Below are 17,930 nucleotides of genomic sequence, written 5' to 3'. Positions count from 1 at the left end.
ATGAATGGGATTCAGGTAGGTGAACAGAAAAGGAAAGTAGTCATTGCAGACTTTCAGAGATGGGAACCAGTGGGCGCACAGGCACGAAGCAGGGAGTGTTCATGGTATGCTTGCTAGACACTAGCTTCTTTCAAGCTGGGATTCTGCCATCCTTGCTCACCTCATATCCCCATGATGTGGTGTCCATTAAGAAGCAGGATTTTAGTAATTACCTGGTAAATGAAAATGTGTGTGCATGGATCAGTGAGGGGACCTATGCCCCTGAAGAAGAAGGTTCAAAGAGAGATGATGCTAGAAAAGTTAATCGGGGCCTTGAATCTAAGTCTAAGAAATTCTGGATCTTCCTATCACTTGGGAGTTCATTGCAATGTAAGCAGAAGAGAGATCTGGGCAGAGCTGTGCTTCAGTGCATTGGGTCTGGGACAAAGTTCAGAATGGACAGGAACAGAATATTTCCAAAAAACCAGAAGTCTGGTCCCAAGTCATCAGGGCCTCTCTGTGCAAATGGGGCGAGGGGGTTAACACAAGGTGATGAGGAAGGAAAGTGGGATTTGGAGTTGGTGGGCCTGAGCTGGAATTTCTGTGACCTTCAGCAAGGTCCTCAACACCTCTGTGCCCCAGCCCCTGTCTCTCAGTGCTTGGGATCTGGTATGGATTCATGCCATAGGCCCAGGGCAGGCATTTTGGCCACAGCCAGTCCTCCTGCATGGTATGATTGTTTGCATGTTTCAAAGCAAACTCACAGCCACAATCTCCGAACCAAAGGCTGAGTCAGGCCTCAAGAGGCAGAATGGAAAGAGTTGTGAATGTGGGGCTTGAGGCCTGAGTGCTGGGAGTGTTCTTTCAGGCACTATTTTACTTCTCTGAGCCCTGGTTTCCACACTTGAATAATGACCAGAAGTCACACACTCCCCCGCCACACCCAGGAGCTGCTCTGGGGACGTATCTGTGATAGCACCAGCAGAGTGCGGGGCATAGAGTAGGCTCCAGACATCCATCGCTCCACCCTGCCTTCCCGTGAGCCAGGGATCAACCTCCCTTCCCTGCAGGGCAGCCGAGAGCTGAATGTGCAGCGAGGATGGCTCCCCCCCATCTGGAGAAGGATGCGCCCCTCCCTACTGAGCCTCAGTGCAGGGGCCACAGGTTTGGGCCCTCCTGACCCAGCCAGGCCCTAACAGACGTTCACATTGGTCTACCAGCCTGAGGCAAGGGGCCATGTCAGCGGGCCAGCGCGGCATACCCACGGTTCCCCGGGGACCCGCTCCACTGTACACGGCAGCTGGACCTGGCTGCAGCTTCAAGTGCAGTTTGCTTTTCTCGTGGTTTCTTGGCTTGTTTTCTCCTCTGGGGCAGCCACGCAGGCCGCCTCCTGTGAGGAGAGGTGTTGGGAGGTGGCCAGGTTTGGGGACCAGAGTTAGCGAGATGAACTCAGAGCCCCGAGAAGCAGCCCCTTCCTCATGTCTCCCCTGGGTGCAGAGACCCCCCTCAAATGTGGCTCTGGGCTGCATGGGTGGGGAGGAGGACATGCTTCTCCAGATGAATAAAAACTGAATTAACTGAGAGGAACTGGAACTGTGCGCGTGAGAGGACAGTTTGACAGAACTACCACAGGTTCCCTTTAAAAAAGAATCTGCACCTCTCTCATCTAGGATTGGCGGTGAAGTGTGATTCAGTTGACGGTGTATGGACACTTCTGGGTGGAGGGACCTGCCTTCTCCCCACAGCGGGTCTACCCGCCCTTCTGGGGGGTGACCTGTGCCTCACCACAGCCCTGAGTGGGGACCCTGAGGTTCGGGGGGGTAAGCCGGGGCTGCGTGGGCTTCAGGGCTTTCCTCACCTCACTGCCCCACCTCCGGCTGTTGTTAGCCAGACTTTTGTTGCATCAGGGGCTGTTCCTGCATTCCCTGGCCTTGGAGTCAGTCTTCTCCTGCAGTTCTAGGCTAAGGCTAAATTCTGGGCTCTGCTCTTTTTGTGGTGGGCAGGAGGGGCGGTGAGCTCATCCCTGGAAAGGATTAGTCATCAGAGAGACAGGGACAGATCTAGGGGGGCAGGACAGAGGACGGGCTCTATGTAAATGAGTCATCTTCCCTGCAGCTCCGAGGCCCCAGCTTGACAGCTGCTCCCCAGGAGAGGTTGTTAAGCGGGAGCGTCCCGGAGGCAGGCGTAGTTAACCGGCTTTTAATAACTCATTTTGCTGAATGATTTTTGGTGAGGAGAGAAAAACCTTAATCCCACAGATGAAGCGCATGGTGGGGGCAGGTTCAATTAGCCCCACGGGCAAGAGAAACAGCACTGAGTTTCAAAGCCGACTCTTGGGGTCACGTGTCCATCACTCCCAGATTACCGGAACTTTTCTAATGTTAAAAATCCATGGCCTGCAGCCTTTTTTTAAGCCCCAGACCCTCTCAGGCATCCCCACACACCCGCTGCTTTCAGCAAAGGTCATCCCAAAGGCCCCCGAAGGACAAGCAAAAGCGAACAGGAGAGTGAGAGAGGGCCCGCTTTCTCCACGGGACTTGTGTTCTGTGTCGCCTCTGTGTCCTGAGTCAGGGAGCTTCCCAGGTGGTGCTAGTGGTGAAGAACCTGCCTGCCAGTGCAGGAGACGTAAGACATGGGGGTTCAATCCCTGGATCGGGAAGATCCTCTGGAGAAGGGCATGGCAACCCACTCCAGTATTCTTGCCTGGGGAAATCCGAGGGACAGAGGAGTCTGGCGTGGTCCATGGGGTAGCAGAGTCAGATACAACTGAGCAGCTCAGCACATGCACACAGGGAGCTTTTAGCACGAGGCCAGCCCCACGCTCCGCTGCGGCGCCAAGCCCTCACCAGCACTGAGCCCTCAGGGGCTTCTAAACCAGCTTCCATCTGGTTTACAATTTAGACAAATCCTCAAGTACCAGTGGGCTTCCCCGGTGGCTTAACTGGTGAAGAACCCATCTGCCAGTACAGAAGACACAAGAGACACAGGGTCGATCCCTGGGTTGGGAAGATCCCCTGGAGGATGAAATGGTAACTCACTTCAGTATTCTTGCCTGGGAAATACCACGGGCAGAGGAACCTGGCGGACGACAGTCCATGAGGTGGCAAAGAGTCAGACATGGCTGAGCACGCACGCACGCACGCACATGCACACAAGTGCCAGCAAATGTCGCTCCCAGAGTGTCCGCTTTTCCACCACAGGCCCACTTTCCAGGATCAAGCCCTTCCCCCCACTAACACACTTGATTTCAGGATTGGAAAAGGTGGTGCCTCCCCGCCAGCATGGGGACCAGAGCCTGAAGCCAGCCCAGAGGGGATGTTGCCACTCACCCGGGATGGCTGAGGACACGGAGGCCTGGTGAAGTGAAGGGACAGCAAGTTAGTGGTGGAGTCGTCTTGGGTGTGTGTACGGGGGCTTTTCCTTGCCGCTGAAATGCCTAGTCGTACTTCACCCGGGCCCTGCTCCACCTGCAGCTCTTCAGCTGTGATGTGAGGGCCAGCCTCGCCTGTGTGTTTCCCAGTTAAGCTCGCAGCTTCTTGAGCGCCTGCCACGTTCTAGGCGCCGTGGGAGGCACGAGGGAACCACCTCCTCATCCACTCTTCTCAGCAACCTCACGAGGTAGGCAGTCATCAGGCGATTTTTAGAGGGAGAATAACGTGTCCCCGTCGGCCCATTAGCAAGTGGAGGTGCCAGAGCTTGATGCCACAGCCCCTGCCCTCAGCTCTCCAAGAAAGCCGATGTTGGCCCTTCCTAAGCCTGCAGGAAGGGAGGCTCACTGAACTTGATGTTTCCAGAGTTTGTGGGTTTCTACTGTACACACACCCAAGACGACTCCACCACTAACTTGCTGTCCCTTCACCTCACGGGGCCACCGTGTCCTCAGCTGTCCCAAGTGAGTGTCAACATCCGCTCTGGGCTGGCTTCAGGCTCTGGTTCCTGCGCTGGGGGGAGGTACCACCTTCTCCAAAGCTGAAATCGAGTGTGTCAGAGTTTGTGAGTTTCTGTTGTACAAGGCCAGACATGTTGCTGGATGCCATGTCCAGATGACGGAGAAGCTTCTAGAGGTGTCAGGTGACACTGTCACTGCCACAGAGCTCCCACAGGTTCAGCCTGAGTACAAAGTGGACAGGAGGGTCCCCAGCCTTGCCCTCCCCCTTCTGCCTCAGGTTCACCCACTCCATCAGCAAGAGTTCCTGAATGCTGTCCGTGGGCCGGACAGCAAGCTGCACATGGGAGCCAGCCAGGCTGGACCCAGCCGCTTACTCTGGCCCCATGCACACCGCTCTCCCAGCAGGGCACACCAGGTCTCTAACTTCCTCCTTCTCGAAGTCCCATCCACACTTCAAGACTAAACATGAATACCTCTTCCTCCATAAGACTCTCTCAGTCGCTGCAGAATACCAGCCCTGCTTCTGACCTAAGCTGCTCTGGAGACTATTTTAAATTTCCCAGGCGATTCCACTTTGAAGCCAGAGTTAAGAACTGCTGCTCTAACCAAAAGCAGCCTACGTCTCTTTTGTCTGAACTCTCCTGCGTTTGACTCAGTGCATCACAAACTCCTTCCTCTGGTTTCACACTGGGCTCTGTCACTTGCTTGCTCTGTGATCTGTGCAAGTTATTTAACCTAAGTGCCTTTATTAAGTGTGACTCAGTTTACTAATCTCACAAATGGGAATGAAAATAATTCCCACTGTAGTTCATCAAGTCTAAGACACCAGCAATTATAGATGCACCAATAATGTATACTATTAAGAATTTTGAATGCTGCCAAATAAACTAAGTCATCAATTGTAAGGTGCATCCTGATTTCAGAGGTGTTAAAACTTGAGGAAAATAGCTATGACTTAGGATGAATGACACCCAGTGCCTCACTGAATTGTGAGAATGGATGCATTGATTTACATGAAGCTTTGGCACAGTGCTTAGAAAGAGTAAGGGCTCAATACATATCAGCTATTATGTGATAATATAATTATCATATATCCCATGTTTCCACTCCTCACTAAATGCTTTAATAACTTCTTCCAGCCTTCCTTTCATTCTCAACCCTCCCAGAAGCTTTGGCCAGGCTGCTCGGCTATCCTCCTCAGGAGAGGGACTTGGAGAAGGATGACATGGGCAGCCTCGAGGTTCCAGACCTGGGGCTTGCTGCTGCTACTGCTGCTAAGTCGCTTCAGTCATGTCCGACTCTGTGCAACCCCATAGACAGCAGCCCACCAGGCTCCCCAATCTCTGGGATTCTCCAGGCAAGAATACTGGAGTGGGTTGCCATTTCCTTCTCCAATGCATGAAAGTGAAAAGTGAAAGTCAAGTCGCTCAGTCGTGTCCGACTCTTTGCGACCCCATGGACTACAGCCTACCAGGCTCCTCCATCCATGGGATTTTCCAGGCAAGGGTACTGGAGTGGGGTACCATTGCCTTCTCCGAGACCTGGGGCTTATGTGAATCTTAAGTCTCACCTCTCAAGTGTCCAGCCCGCCTCCACAGAGTGTGGCCATGTGCTTCCTACCTTCTCCCCAAGTCAGTGTCAGCTCCAACCACAGAGCAGCCTGAAGGCTGCCCCAGCCTCTGCCCCACAGCCCATCCCACATCTCCCACTGTTTCCTGTTTGGAGAGTGAGAGGTGCTGGAAGACCCGGCTGCTGGCCTGGCCTTGGGCAAGGCCCAGCTCTGTGTGAGCTTTAGGCCCCTTGAATGTTAAAGTGAGCCTGTTACCCCTCCTCCAGCATTCAGGAAGGATCCCAGGAGAGGGGGATGTTGGAAGATGCTTCCCAGAGGAGTGTGCCCAGCAGACAAGTAGGCCATGGGTAGGGCTGCCAGATTTAGCAGATAAAAATACAGAACTCCCAGTTAAATATGAATTTCAGAAACACAACGAATCTTTTTTTTTTTTTTTTAGTGTAAATATGGCCCATGCAATGTTTGGGATGTTCTTACACTAAAAAGTTCATTTGTTTATCTGAAATTCATGTTTATCTGGGAGTCCTAATGGGTCTTTTCCCCTCCTCTGCCCATTGATCCCCTGACCTCAGCTTTCTCACTCTCCCTGATATTTAACTCTCATCCTGGAGAGGTTCTTGAAATTTTTATTTTCAGTTATTCAATAACAAGTAACTATCAGTGCCTAATTTATACATGATTCCCTTGTCCACTGTGGAGAATAGAAAGAAGACTTCATAAGCGCTTATTAATGTGCTAGGCAAGGGCTTCCTCAGTGGCTCAGCAGTAAAGAATCTGCCTACAATGCAGGAGACACTGGTTCGATCTCTCAGTCGGGAGGATCCCTTGGAAGAGGGCATGGCAACTGACTCCGGTATTCTTGCCTGGAGAATCCCATGGACAGAGGACCCTGGCGGGTTTCAGTCCACAAGGTTGTGAAGAGTCAGACACAACTGAAACGGCTGAGCACAGCACAGCACAGTGTGCTAGCTGGGCACTATCCTAAGTGTTTTAGATGTACTGACTCAGTTTAGTACAAAAATGCAAGTATTATCATCTCCACTTTACAGATGAGAAAATGGAGGCACAGAAACGTTAATTTGCTCAAGGACAAATCCTAGTGGAGCTAGGATTCAAACCTGAGCAGCCTATATAATCTATAATTCCTAATTGCCGATATAAGGGTCCCTACTCCCAAGGGGTTCCCAAACTCATGGGCCCGTTTGACTGGACAGTTCATTAGGGCTTTCAGGATACCGTGACTCAGGCTCCTGCAGTGTCAGCTTCATCTAAGCTGGCTCCTCATGGCCACAGATGGCCACCAGCCACTTCTGGGGCCACCTCCTCCTCCTTCCATACCCAGGGCAGCACTCTTAAAGGTGAGAAGCATTTGACCCAGAAACTGTCAGAGAAACTCTCCTCTCATCTGATTGGTCACATCCCTGAGCCAAACCCTGTAGCCATGAAAATGCCCCACACTGACTGGCTTAGGCCCATCCATCCTCCAACCAGTTATAGTAAGGGATTGGATTTTCCAGATTGGACTAGACTAATGGAGCCCACGGGAGAAGGCAATGGCACCCCACTCCAGTATCTTGCCTGGAAAATCCCATGGACAGAGGAGCCTGGTAGGCTGCAGTCCATGGGGTCTCTAAGAGTTGGACACGACTGAGTGACTTCACTTTCACTTTTCACTTTCATGCATTGGAGGAGGAAATGGCAACCCACTCCAGTGTTCTTGCCTGGAGAATCCCAGGGACGGCGGGGCCTGGTGGGCTGCCGTCTCAGGGGTCGCACAGAGTCGGACACGACTGAAGCGACTTAGCAGCAGCAGCAGCAATGGAGCCCACCCCTGGCTGTTGGGTCAGTTCTTTGGCTGCTATACTTAGGGGTGGGGGGTGGGGTGATGGTTAAAGGAGATAGCTGCAGTGTCCACAACAAGGGTTTTATGTTACTTGAAATTTAAACCAACAAATCATTATGATGTATATTTTAAATATCTTACAGGTTTATATGTCAACTACAACTCAATAAAGCTGAAAAAAAAAAGGTTTAGGGAATTTAAACCAAAATATTTGAAATTGGGCCAATTCCAACCAGTAGGGTCATCAACGATAGAGTATTATATTGTTTCTTAAAGGAAGCGCTTTAGCCCATTCACCTTAGAATCATCAGGGGACAATTTGTTAAAATGCAGAGTCCTGGGCCATTCTAAATAAGTCTCTGGAGTGGGACCCGCCTTGGAATCTGCATTTTAATCATGCGTCCCAGTTGCTTGGATTCGCTGTGGCTTACACCTGTTGTCCTGGGGTAATTATTTGCTGTCAAGTATCTCAGATTAGATTATAAATTATATTTCCCCTCCACCAGATGACACTGCAGAGCTAGTGGGAAAAGTTGCCCCAGATGATGAACCCAAATGTCCCATTTGGTGCAGTGAAAAAGGTCAGCACAGTCAGTTCAGCCGCTTACAAACAGTAACTTGCTGAGTATATCGCTCAGCCCATGCCCTTGCCCGCACTGTTGCGGTTGATGATGCGTCCCTCTCAGGATGGTTGAGGGGACCGGGTGAGAGGACATGTCCAGTGCCCAGCACAGAGGCTGCACCCAGGGCCTGAGACAGATCAGTGCTGGCCTCCCCATCTCACTTCCAGGCTCTCAGAGCTGAACTCCAGAGGCCCTGTCACTGGGGCCCCATTTGCGAAGGCGGCACCAGACAGACTGTGGGAATGAGCTTCACAGCTTTTGTCAAAGTGGCATAATAAAGCCCCCAAGTGTCTGCTCTCTGCAAACGGGGATGGCAGATCAATTGTGGCATAAACAAAACAGCAGGCTTGGTGCGAACCCGGGGACAGATTCCGCCTCTGCAGAGTGTGAGTGGGGGAAGGGGGAATTCTCTGGGTGGTTGGGTTTGCCTTTTCTCTGGCTGAAGCTTCAAGGTCCTTCTCCAGAGCCAGCCTGGCTCCCCACAGATTGCCAAGAGTTTAGGGGGACTGTTCTTCCATCGTGGGAACATCTGGCTAGGCAGCAGCACCAGGCATGACCCTACCGCCCTCAGCACCCCCAGAACTCTGAGCCTCTAGGTGCTGATGGGGAAGGAGGGTGGACCGTGCCCCCTCCACCCTGCCTCTGGAGCTGAGCTGACGGTGGGTCTGCAGGAAAGCAAAGGGAGGTGAAGTGGGCATGGGGGTCAGACCTCAGGAAAAGGCCAGTGAGAGGGACCCTGGCGTTGGGTGTCCTCTGTGATGTCAGGGAACCTCCTACCTGCCTGTCCTCTTCATTTTCGGCAGAAAGTGCCATAGCCAGCCATGCATTTGGCGTCATTTGGGGCCTGGAGTCATAGCCACGAGGAGACCTCAGGCCCAGGTCTGGCCCAGCCCGAGTGGAGGCAGCAGGGAAAAGCTCTGCCCCTATCCAGGGGTGAGCCGCTGACAGCAGAGGGTCAAGTGGGGAGCTGTGTAAAACCTCTAAGAAGGCAGCCTAGGTCATCTGTGAGGGTGTCTGTCTGGTTTTCCACCAAAGCCCTGAGCCTAGCACAAGGCCTGCCAACCAGGTCCTCAGTGTTTGCTGGAAAAGGAATGAGCCAGTAGGGGTTGGCCTTACGGCTGCACCACAACACCCACTGTTAGGACAGGCATACCTTTTCATGGAGCCCATATGGGTCTTTGGTGATCCCCCCAAATGCAGGCACCACCACCCTGCACCTTTCCTTGAGTGGGTGGTGCTTCCTATGACTACACTGCATGCTCACCTGTCCTCTGCCCCTCAGGCCCCCATGATCCAGCAGGCAGCCCTCCTGGGCAGTCTCTTCAGATTTGGCTGCAGAGTTCACTTGACCCCTGTCACTCTCCCCCGTCCCTGGCACAGGATGCCCTAGGAGACTGCCAGGGCAGCAGACTGCTCCCACTAGTGCCCCCTTCCTGCCCCTGCCTGTGTGAGCTACACCAGTCAACCTTTGGCCCAGGGAACTGTCCGGCACAGGGTTAGATTCCAGGAGACACCTCTGACTCTCCCAGAACCCTCACCATGCTCTGCTCCAGTGCTCCAGGGTGAGTGGACAAGTGTCTGCAGTTCAGCCAGCACCCACCAGGAAACAAGCTGCCAGGCTGCCCCTGCTGTAGACTGATATTCTCCTGACCAATCCTCCCCCCACCATCTCTTGACTTGGGGATGCCACAGCACCCTGCTATTTCAAGGCCATCTCCCATTATCCCTGGGTACTTTCTAGTCTTTCTGTATAGCCTGGAAGTGGGTGGTGAGGGTTACTGGTCACCCTATTTTGCTGACTTAATAGATAAAAGGTAGACGTATTTAAAACTTCTCTTTATGGGTTTCCCTGGTGGTTCAGTGGCTAAGACTCCAAGCTCCTGATGCAGGGGGCCCGGGTTTGATCCCTGGTCTGGGAACTAGATCCTGCATGTCACAACTTGGACTCAGCACAGCCAAATAAATAAATATTTAAAACTTCTCTTTAGAATGAGGGCTAATGTATTACATGCCACGCTAAACTTTTAGCTGAAAATTCTAAACAACAGGAAAATCCCATTCAGTATTCTCTTAGGCATAGTATTAATATTCTAGGCTCAGCATTTTTCATTTCTTTAGGAATTTAGCCAAGTGATTCCCCCAACCAGAGGGGTTGTTTTCCCTTCCTGAGTGGCAGCAGTGTTGTGTATGATGGTCTCAGCACCAAGCGAGAAGCCAGGACACAAGTATGGCATCTGTCCCCCATGAGCTGTAGGTCATGTTCCCTCAACCCCTGCTCCCTCATCTATACAGTGACAGGTAGAGCAGAATTAAGGTCCCTCATAGTTCCTAATTGTCTAGGCATTTTGAAGTTTTTCTTATCGTGAGAGTAAAAAAGCTCCAAAAACACATAGTTTGAAAAGTTATTATACAATGAACACTCATGCAACCACCACTCAGATCAACAGATCATTTCCAGCACTCCAGAGTCTCCCTGGGTCCCCTTCCATTCACCCTGCCCTGCCACCCCCAGAGCAAACTCCAATTCTGACTTTTATCTCAATTTCCCTTGTAATTTTACCAATCAAATATGCATCCCTAAAAAGGTACTGTAGTTTGGTTTTGCCTGGCTTTGAATTTTATGCCAGTGGAATACTTTTTTTGTGTCCAGTTTCTTTTAACATTCTTTTTGTGAGGTTCATTCATGTTGCAGGTAGCAGTGGTCTTTGCTTTTTCTTTGCTGTATAGTATTTTCTTGTATGAATTGACCATGAATTAGTTAGGCTGGTGGACACCTGGGTTATCAATCTATTAATAGGATTTTTTAATAAATTCACACAGAGACAAATACAAACACTCCCACTCCACATATAGTCATACTGATTCAGAGTTGAGTTCTTTATGAATTCAGAAACTTGAGTTTGACTTTAAAGTGTAGCAAAATCCCTCGTTTTGAACTCCTGGTTACACTGCTAGTTTGGTTTTTTTCACACTTATAGCCAAATTCTGAACCTAGGGATATAATCCAACTTCCTCAACAAAGGTATCACTAGAAGATTTTCTCCTAAGTTGAGTCATTAAGCATAAGATGAAGACAATGTCAGGCAATGGGGCATTTCCTCCAAGGATTCTAGAAAATGATTAGCATACACATTTAAGGGATCATTCTAAAAAAAAGAAAAAAGAAAAAACTAACTTCAAGGTTTTTCAGGGAAATAGTTAAGCCACCCCTTTCCCAGAGTTGGCCTTACCCCACTAACAAGGCATAAGTAGACCTTTTGACCTTGGGCATGCATTAAACAGGGATGCCCCTGAACTTCAGCTGCAGAGGTCTTGATAGGTGCTACCGTGCTGCTCTGATGATGTGTTTTCAGCTCAGACTCTAAGCAGCAGTGGATCTTCATGCTAAGGGATAACATACCCTCCCATAACCAGAGTCAGGTAGCCATGGGTCCCACAAAGACATCACAGCTGGCAGCTGGCTGAGAGCTCATGGTGGAGGAGCAGAGCTGCCGCTCTGCGGGACCCTGGCCAGCATGGGCCAAGCACCCTGGCGGGAAGCCAAGCCTTCTGCAGCAATCAGTCGATAAAGAAACTCCCTTCAAGACTGTGCTTTGAACAAGCGGGTAAATCAAGACTTAATTATAAGAGTTCAAAGCACTAAGCCGCTGCCCAGGCGTAGAGCAGACCTCTCAGAATAAAAGCCACTCCAGACACACAGCAGCACAGGACCCAGCTGGGCAGAAACCTTTCCCTTAGCTACCATCAAATATAGCTAGCTGGACTAAATACAATATACCTGGTCCCCAGCAATTCTATCAAATGAAGCCTTTACGGAATTCTGTCCTAGCAAGGCCCAAGTGTGCCACTGGTACATTAAAAAAACCATTGAGTGGCGAGACAACAGGTGACACTCGTGTGAGTTGTGGGTATCTCAGTATCTTCCCCTGTGCAGCTCTTCTGTGTGTTGTGATGGGCCTTTCCTAGTGACTCTCTCACCACTGGCATGATTTATAGATCCCCCAGAAGAGGAGCCATGTATCCTCCATCAGTTTAGGGGTTGTCCAGACTTACTTAGGAACCATATCTGGTGCCACCAAGGGAGAGAAACGTCTTGGCACTGTTTCTCCTCCAGTTGAGTGATGCCACTCAGGTAAGAGCCATGTCAACACCTAGATACAACTGCGCTGCGCCGGGTGGGGACCACCTGTCCAGCCAGGATCGCGCTGACCCCTGCTCTGTCCCCACAGGTTTCGGCATGACCACCCCCGCCACGGTGGGCGGGAAGGCCTTCCTCATCGCCTATGGGCTGTTCGGCTGCGCCGGGACCATCCTGTTCTTCAACCTCTTCCTGGAGCGCATCATCTCGCTGCTGGCCTTCATCATGCGCGCCTGTCGGGAGCGCCAGCTGCGCCGAAGCGGCTTGCTGCCCGCCACCTTCCGCCGCGGCTCCGCGCTCTCGGAGGCCGACTGCCTGGCAGGCTGGAAGCCCTCGGTGTACCACGTGCTGCTGATCCTGGGCCTGTTCGCCGTGCTGCTATCTTGCTGCGCCTCGGCCATGTACACCAGCGTGGAGGGCTGGGACTACGTGGACTCGCTCTACTTCTGCTTCGTCACCTTCAGCACTATTGGCTTCGGGGACCTGGTGAGCAGCCAGCACGCCGCCTACCGGAACCAGGGGCTCTACCGCCTGGGCAACTTCCTCTTCATCCTGCTCGGCGTGTGCTGCATCTACTCGCTCTTCAACGTCATCTCCATCCTCATCAAGCAGGTGCTCAACTGGATGCTGCGCAAGCTGAGCTGCCGCTGCTGCGCGCGCTGCTGCCCCGCGCCCGGCGCGCCCCTGGCCCGGCGCAACGCCATCACCCCGGGCTCCCGGCTGCGCCGCCGCCTGGCCGCACTCGGCGCCGACCCCGCGGCCCGCGACAGCGACGCCGAGGGCCGCCGCCTGTCGGGAGAGCTCATCTCCATGCGCGACCTCACGGCCTCCAACAAGGTGTCGCTGGCGCTGCTGCAGAAGCAGCTGTCGGAGACGGCCAACGGCTACCCGCGCAGCGTGTGCGTCAACACGCGCCAGAACGGCTTCTCGGGCGGCGTGGGCGCGCTGGGCATCATGAACAACCGCCTGGCCGAGACCAGCGCCTCCAGGTAGACGCGCAACCTGTCGCGCCACGGACCCTCAAGCAGGCTGGCGTGCAGCCGGGCGGCGTTTGCTCTCCTCTCAGACGCTGGCGCTTTCTTAACCTTTATCCAATAAAATGAAACAAAAAAAAAATTTTTTTTTTAAAGAAATACTATTTGGCCAGGTCTGATGTTATCAAGGGCAGGTTTTGGGGGAGCCTGTTATTCTTGTGGGTCCCCTTCTTGGAGAACCGTGGTCCCCAGCAGATTCTCCTCTGGGGAGAGAAAAAGTGGCACCCCAGACCCTCGCCTGGTACACACAGCAGCCAGGGGAGTGCCGCCCCTGAGTTTTGCAGACTGGCACTAAACCCCGCCTCCATGCACATAAGCAGCTGGCAACCCCAAAGCATATGGTGCAACTTTCCATGGCTCCGAATTACCTCCGCAGCATTTAGAATCCTGGCCCAGCCTAGCAGCTTCCTTCTGGTCTTCAGAAATGATATAGTCACAGTTATGACAGGTGGGGGTGGGGAGAGCCATATGTTGCCTCCTGATGTATATATATAGAACAGCCGCTACACACAGAGAATGGTGTAGTATTATGCAATGAGATGAAACACAGCACCAACTTGCGGACTGTGGCATTTCCCAGAGACCTGGGAACTGCCATGGTAAGGGGCTTAGGAGGCCTTTCTCAGCCTGGAGTTAGTCCACTTAGAACTTGGAGCTGGCCAACTCTTTAAGGAGGGAAAGCCTGGAGTGGTCTGCAGGGCTCATTCAGGCTACAAGGAGCCCAGCTCTGCCTCAGCCGGCTGATCTCTGTGGCTCAGGGCGCATCTCTGAATCCCCTCAACTCTCCTTCCTTTCACCAGCATCATCCACGGGAATGCTTTTTGTTGTTAGCCAGGAACATCTGAGTCTTCTCAAACAAGATTTTTCTTTGTTGGTGGGGATTTTTTTTTCTCAACGTTTTTTTCCCTTGTAGAGAGCCTGAGGGGTGCAGAGCACCCCCTCCAGCTGCCCCTCCCCTGCAGCAGGGCTCTGCTAGCTGCATTGGTGGGCACCAGGGCCTGCAGCCCTGGGAACCAAAGCAGCCATCCTGCAAGTGACAGAGAACATGACTCCAGAGCCCATGATGTGTTTGGGATACATCCCATTCTGAGCCCTGTTGGTCTCTGATTCTCAGGTGAATGTGTTTTTTTTCCACACACACAGTCTGTATTGGAAGTGGAAGCAAGCCAGAGGGAGAGAGCTGGTGGATGGAAGAAGCAGTTTTGGGATTCAAGTTTTGGTCTGGATGATCCTCAAGCTGAAGGACAGTTTCTCCTAGACTCACCCTCTGCCTCACAGGGAGTCATCCACCTGAAGGAAAGCCCAATGCCCAGTCTTCATAGAAGAGATGAAGGTCTCGGACTATAAAGGAACAATCCTCTATCCTCTATGGGCCCATTTTCTCATCTAAAAAGATGATGATCCAAGGATAAATACCAGAGTCTAGTCAGACACAGTGTGACCCACCAATACATATACAGCTTCTGACAGGAAGTCTTAGAAAAGCACTAGGACACCTCACACCCTCTGCCTGAGAGGCATCAAAAGCCGTGAAATCTCCCTTCTTGGAAATGAAGGAAGCATATGTGCCTGGAACTCTCAAACAACACACACAGCATTAAGAGTCATGCTTGAATGTCAGCCTCCCCTCGCCCCTTCCAGTTCATGGCAAGAAGGAAAAGACAAATTCAGATCTGAGCAACTCTCTAGCTACTTTGGGATCATTTCTTTTTTGAGTGGTGAGGGGTCATTTCTAATTTGGATCTGAATTGGCTTTTACACACAGACCCTAATCTGGGGGTGAAGACAGTGAGGAGCGGTCCTGGACAGAAGTCAATCTAGCCAATTCCTGAAGGGTAGGCTTCCAGACAGCCAACACTTCCAGGATGAACTGTGACATCAGTTAGGCTGGCTCCATGAGCCACCCTTCCCAACCCCCACCACCCCTTCCTCCATCTGAGCGACAGCTGCAGTCACACTGAAGGGACCACATGTTCAGAGAGGCACACATGTTTTCAGGGCAGAAGTCCTCTAATGGGACCTAGAAATGAAGTTTCAGGTCTGTCCCTTTAAAAGAAGGAAAGATTAAAAGGCATCCAATTAGAGATGTCACCTAGGCAACGGGAAATAACTTGGGGATCTGAGCCATCCAGAGGGAAAGCAGACAGCCCCGTGACAGAGATACCTAGACCACGAGGACTTAACAACAGGCAAAACAGCAGCCTACCCAGAAAGGTGAGCCCCAGGAACAGCACAGAGAACTTAAGACACAGTCATCAAGGCTGCTTGAGCCAGGCAGGCTAGAAGGGGCATCCAGCAATCCTCTGACCTCGAACAGGACTGCACAGAATCCCATCCCAAGAGGGAACAGGATCTGCCTCCAGAGAAGAAAAGCTCGCCACCTTCCTTGGCAGTCTTCTCTGTCACCGCTGCTCCCTAACGTCTCTTCTGGGTTGCTCATGCTGCAGCCTTAGCTGTTTTCACTTCTTTTCCTGTGCTTTGGCTTTGGAAGGAGGCAGTTGCAGACAGCTTGAGCACGCTTCTGAGGGAATTGAAAGCATCGTTCAAGGGAGCCAGGAAAGGGACCTTTCCTCCTCAGTAACCTCCCAGAGAAACACCGGTCCTCTAGTGTACAGCAGCAGATCAGGGCTCAGTGGTATGCACGTACTTTTGTTCATGTTCCCTTAGTCTACTCCCCCCTTCTCAATAAACATTGTCTTTCACCTGAGGCCAAAGGGCTCAGTGCCCCAGATGTCAGGGGCTGCTTCCCTTGGAAAAGCCAAACTCGCAAGGTGAGTGGGATTGTCGGAGCCTAGACCCAGAGCTAAAGGGCTTGTTTGACATCCTGTTTGAGGGCGAGCATCGAGAACTAGACCCGGCTGACAAGCTGGGATGGGGTCCTTCTGTCATTTCAGGGTTATAGACATTATTAGGGACCCCTTGTTTGGTGCAGGTTTCTGAACCCCCAGCTAAGAAAGTGCTCCATTCTCTTAGATGCTGTGGCCGCTCCCACCACATGGGGGGTCTCCGGTCTCACGCACAGCTGGCAGCTCACAGTGCCCTCAGGCTCCAAGAGTTGCTTCCTAACCTTAGGCCCACACTCACTCCTCTTGTGCTGCGGCTGTGAGGCTCCCGTAAAGACAGCATGGGCTCTAAGAAGCCCTTGTCACCCATCTGTGGCCACGCAGGGGCCAGAATCCTAGACAGGAGCCCAGCCTTCTCAGAGCTGAGCAGGCAAGGGCACGCCTTGGTGCCGTGTTCAGTAAGAAGACCAAGTAGTCTGGCCAGCCCTTGTGTTCTCTGTCTGAAGCTAGTGCTTCTGTCTGGGTCTGGCAGAGGAGGCAGAAGGCTCAGGCAGCCTTAGGCCCTCAGACTGTGGAAAAAGCCAGGCAATCCTGGGCTTTTGCCAGAAGTGTCACATATTGCAGCCTCATGCACGCACGCACGCACGCACACACACACACACACACACATACATACACATGTGTCAGCTTTATAAAGAGCTACTAGCCCCTTTCCCTAAAGCAAAAAAAAAAAAAAAAAAATCCCAGTCTGGGCTACTTTAAGAAGAAGGATTTTTGCATTTTTAGCTCCTTGGAAATCTGCAAGGGCCTGGAAAATTCCTCCCTGTCTTGGGGGAGTTTCATGAACACTTTGCATAAATCTGTGTTTTACACAGAAGCCAGCGACCAAACCCAAGCCAAACCCTGGAAAACAGCTGCTGAATGTACTCAGGCTCCTCCATCCCTCAGACAGGCCTCCCAACAGAGCCCTGCTTCTTGCGCACCCCCTCCCAGGTGGGTGAGGAGCAACCTGGCACAGTAGGAGCCATGGGCCAGACGGCTCCATCTTACTGTAACTTTTTACATTTTTCACAAACAAAAAGCACAATTGCACGTGCTCACTGTCTGGAAAGCACATTCAGACAGACTGCTGAGGCACTTCTGAGTCCAGAAGAGGCACTGGCTGGGGCTCATTTCTTTGTTGGAACAGTTGTTAGAAAATGTGCTGCTTGGTGCTGCCAAAGGCTCCCTACTCCGTGGGGTGGGGGAGAGGAGGAGAGGGCTGCTGACAGCACTCCTGACCCCGAGGACAGGGCCATCAGCATGGACTCTGGCCCCTGGAGCAGCTCTGACACCTCCAGGTGCCCACCCAGCCAGGCTCCACACTGAAGTGGTGAGATTTCTGCATCAACCTGACCCAAGACCCTCCCCTTCCCCTTGCTGTCAGCCTCCTCCCCTTCCACCCCCAACCCCGTCCCCCCTTCCACCCTCTCTTCCCTAGGGAAGCTCCCCCCTTGCTTTACAGATCATTTTCTATGCTCCCTGTTCTCTTAGGAGGGACTTAGAGCATGCGGGGCCAGTCTGCAGGATTTCTTAAACAATACATTTATTTTTTCGAGCAGCACTCCAAGAGAGGGTTTGAAGGGTGTTGAAATTAACAATGAATAAAATGCAGCCTGCCACCCCTTTGAGCTGTTTGCTTTCTGTCTGTCAGAGCCACCTGCCTCTCCACCTCCCTGATCACACCTCCTCTCAGGGGGCCCCAAGAGACATCGGCTCTGAGGACTGGGCCTGGGTGGCAGCGTCCTGGGGGAGTCACTCTGGAAAACAACAGTGACATTCATGTGAGCTAAGGGCACCAACAGACATCTTAGGCAGCTTGGCCAAATGGGCCAAGGTAGAACCTGATAGCCAGGCCCGGAAAGAAGGTAGGGGTGAGGAGGACCCAGCACTGGGGACACAGTCCCAACTGCGCCCAAGGTTTCCAGTTCTAGCTGTGCACTAGGCTTTCCAAAGGGAGCTTTGAAAGATACTGATAGCCCAGCCCCATGCCCCGATTCTGATTTCAATGGTTGCAGGAGGGAAGCAGGCA

At 52.2% G+C, this 17,930-nt stretch overlaps 1 protein-coding gene across 1 annotated transcript in view; it reads left to right on the top strand.

Annotated features, from left to right (window-relative positions):
• Positions 1-17,529, top strand: part of KCNK12 (potassium two pore domain channel subfamily K member 12) — a 53,683-nt gene extending 36,154 nt beyond the window's left edge. Inside the window, exon 2 of the mRNA XM_019970116.2 lies at positions 12,134-17,529. Within this exon, the coding sequence (XP_019825675.2) occupies positions 12,134-13,035 (902 nt within the window). The 3' untranslated portion in view covers positions 13,036-17,529. The remainder of the gene's footprint in view (positions 1-12,133) is intronic.
• Positions 17,530-17,930: the final 401 nt, after the last annotated feature.

Source organism: Bos indicus, chromosome 11 (assembly GCF_029378745.1).
Source record: "Bos indicus isolate NIAB-ARS_2022 breed Sahiwal x Tharparkar chromosome 11, NIAB-ARS_B.indTharparkar_mat_pri_1.0, whole genome shotgun sequence".
Lineage (NCBI taxonomy): Eukaryota > Metazoa > Chordata > Mammalia > Artiodactyla > Bovidae > Bos > Bos indicus.
This window is presented reverse-complemented; position numbering and strand designations above follow the sequence as displayed.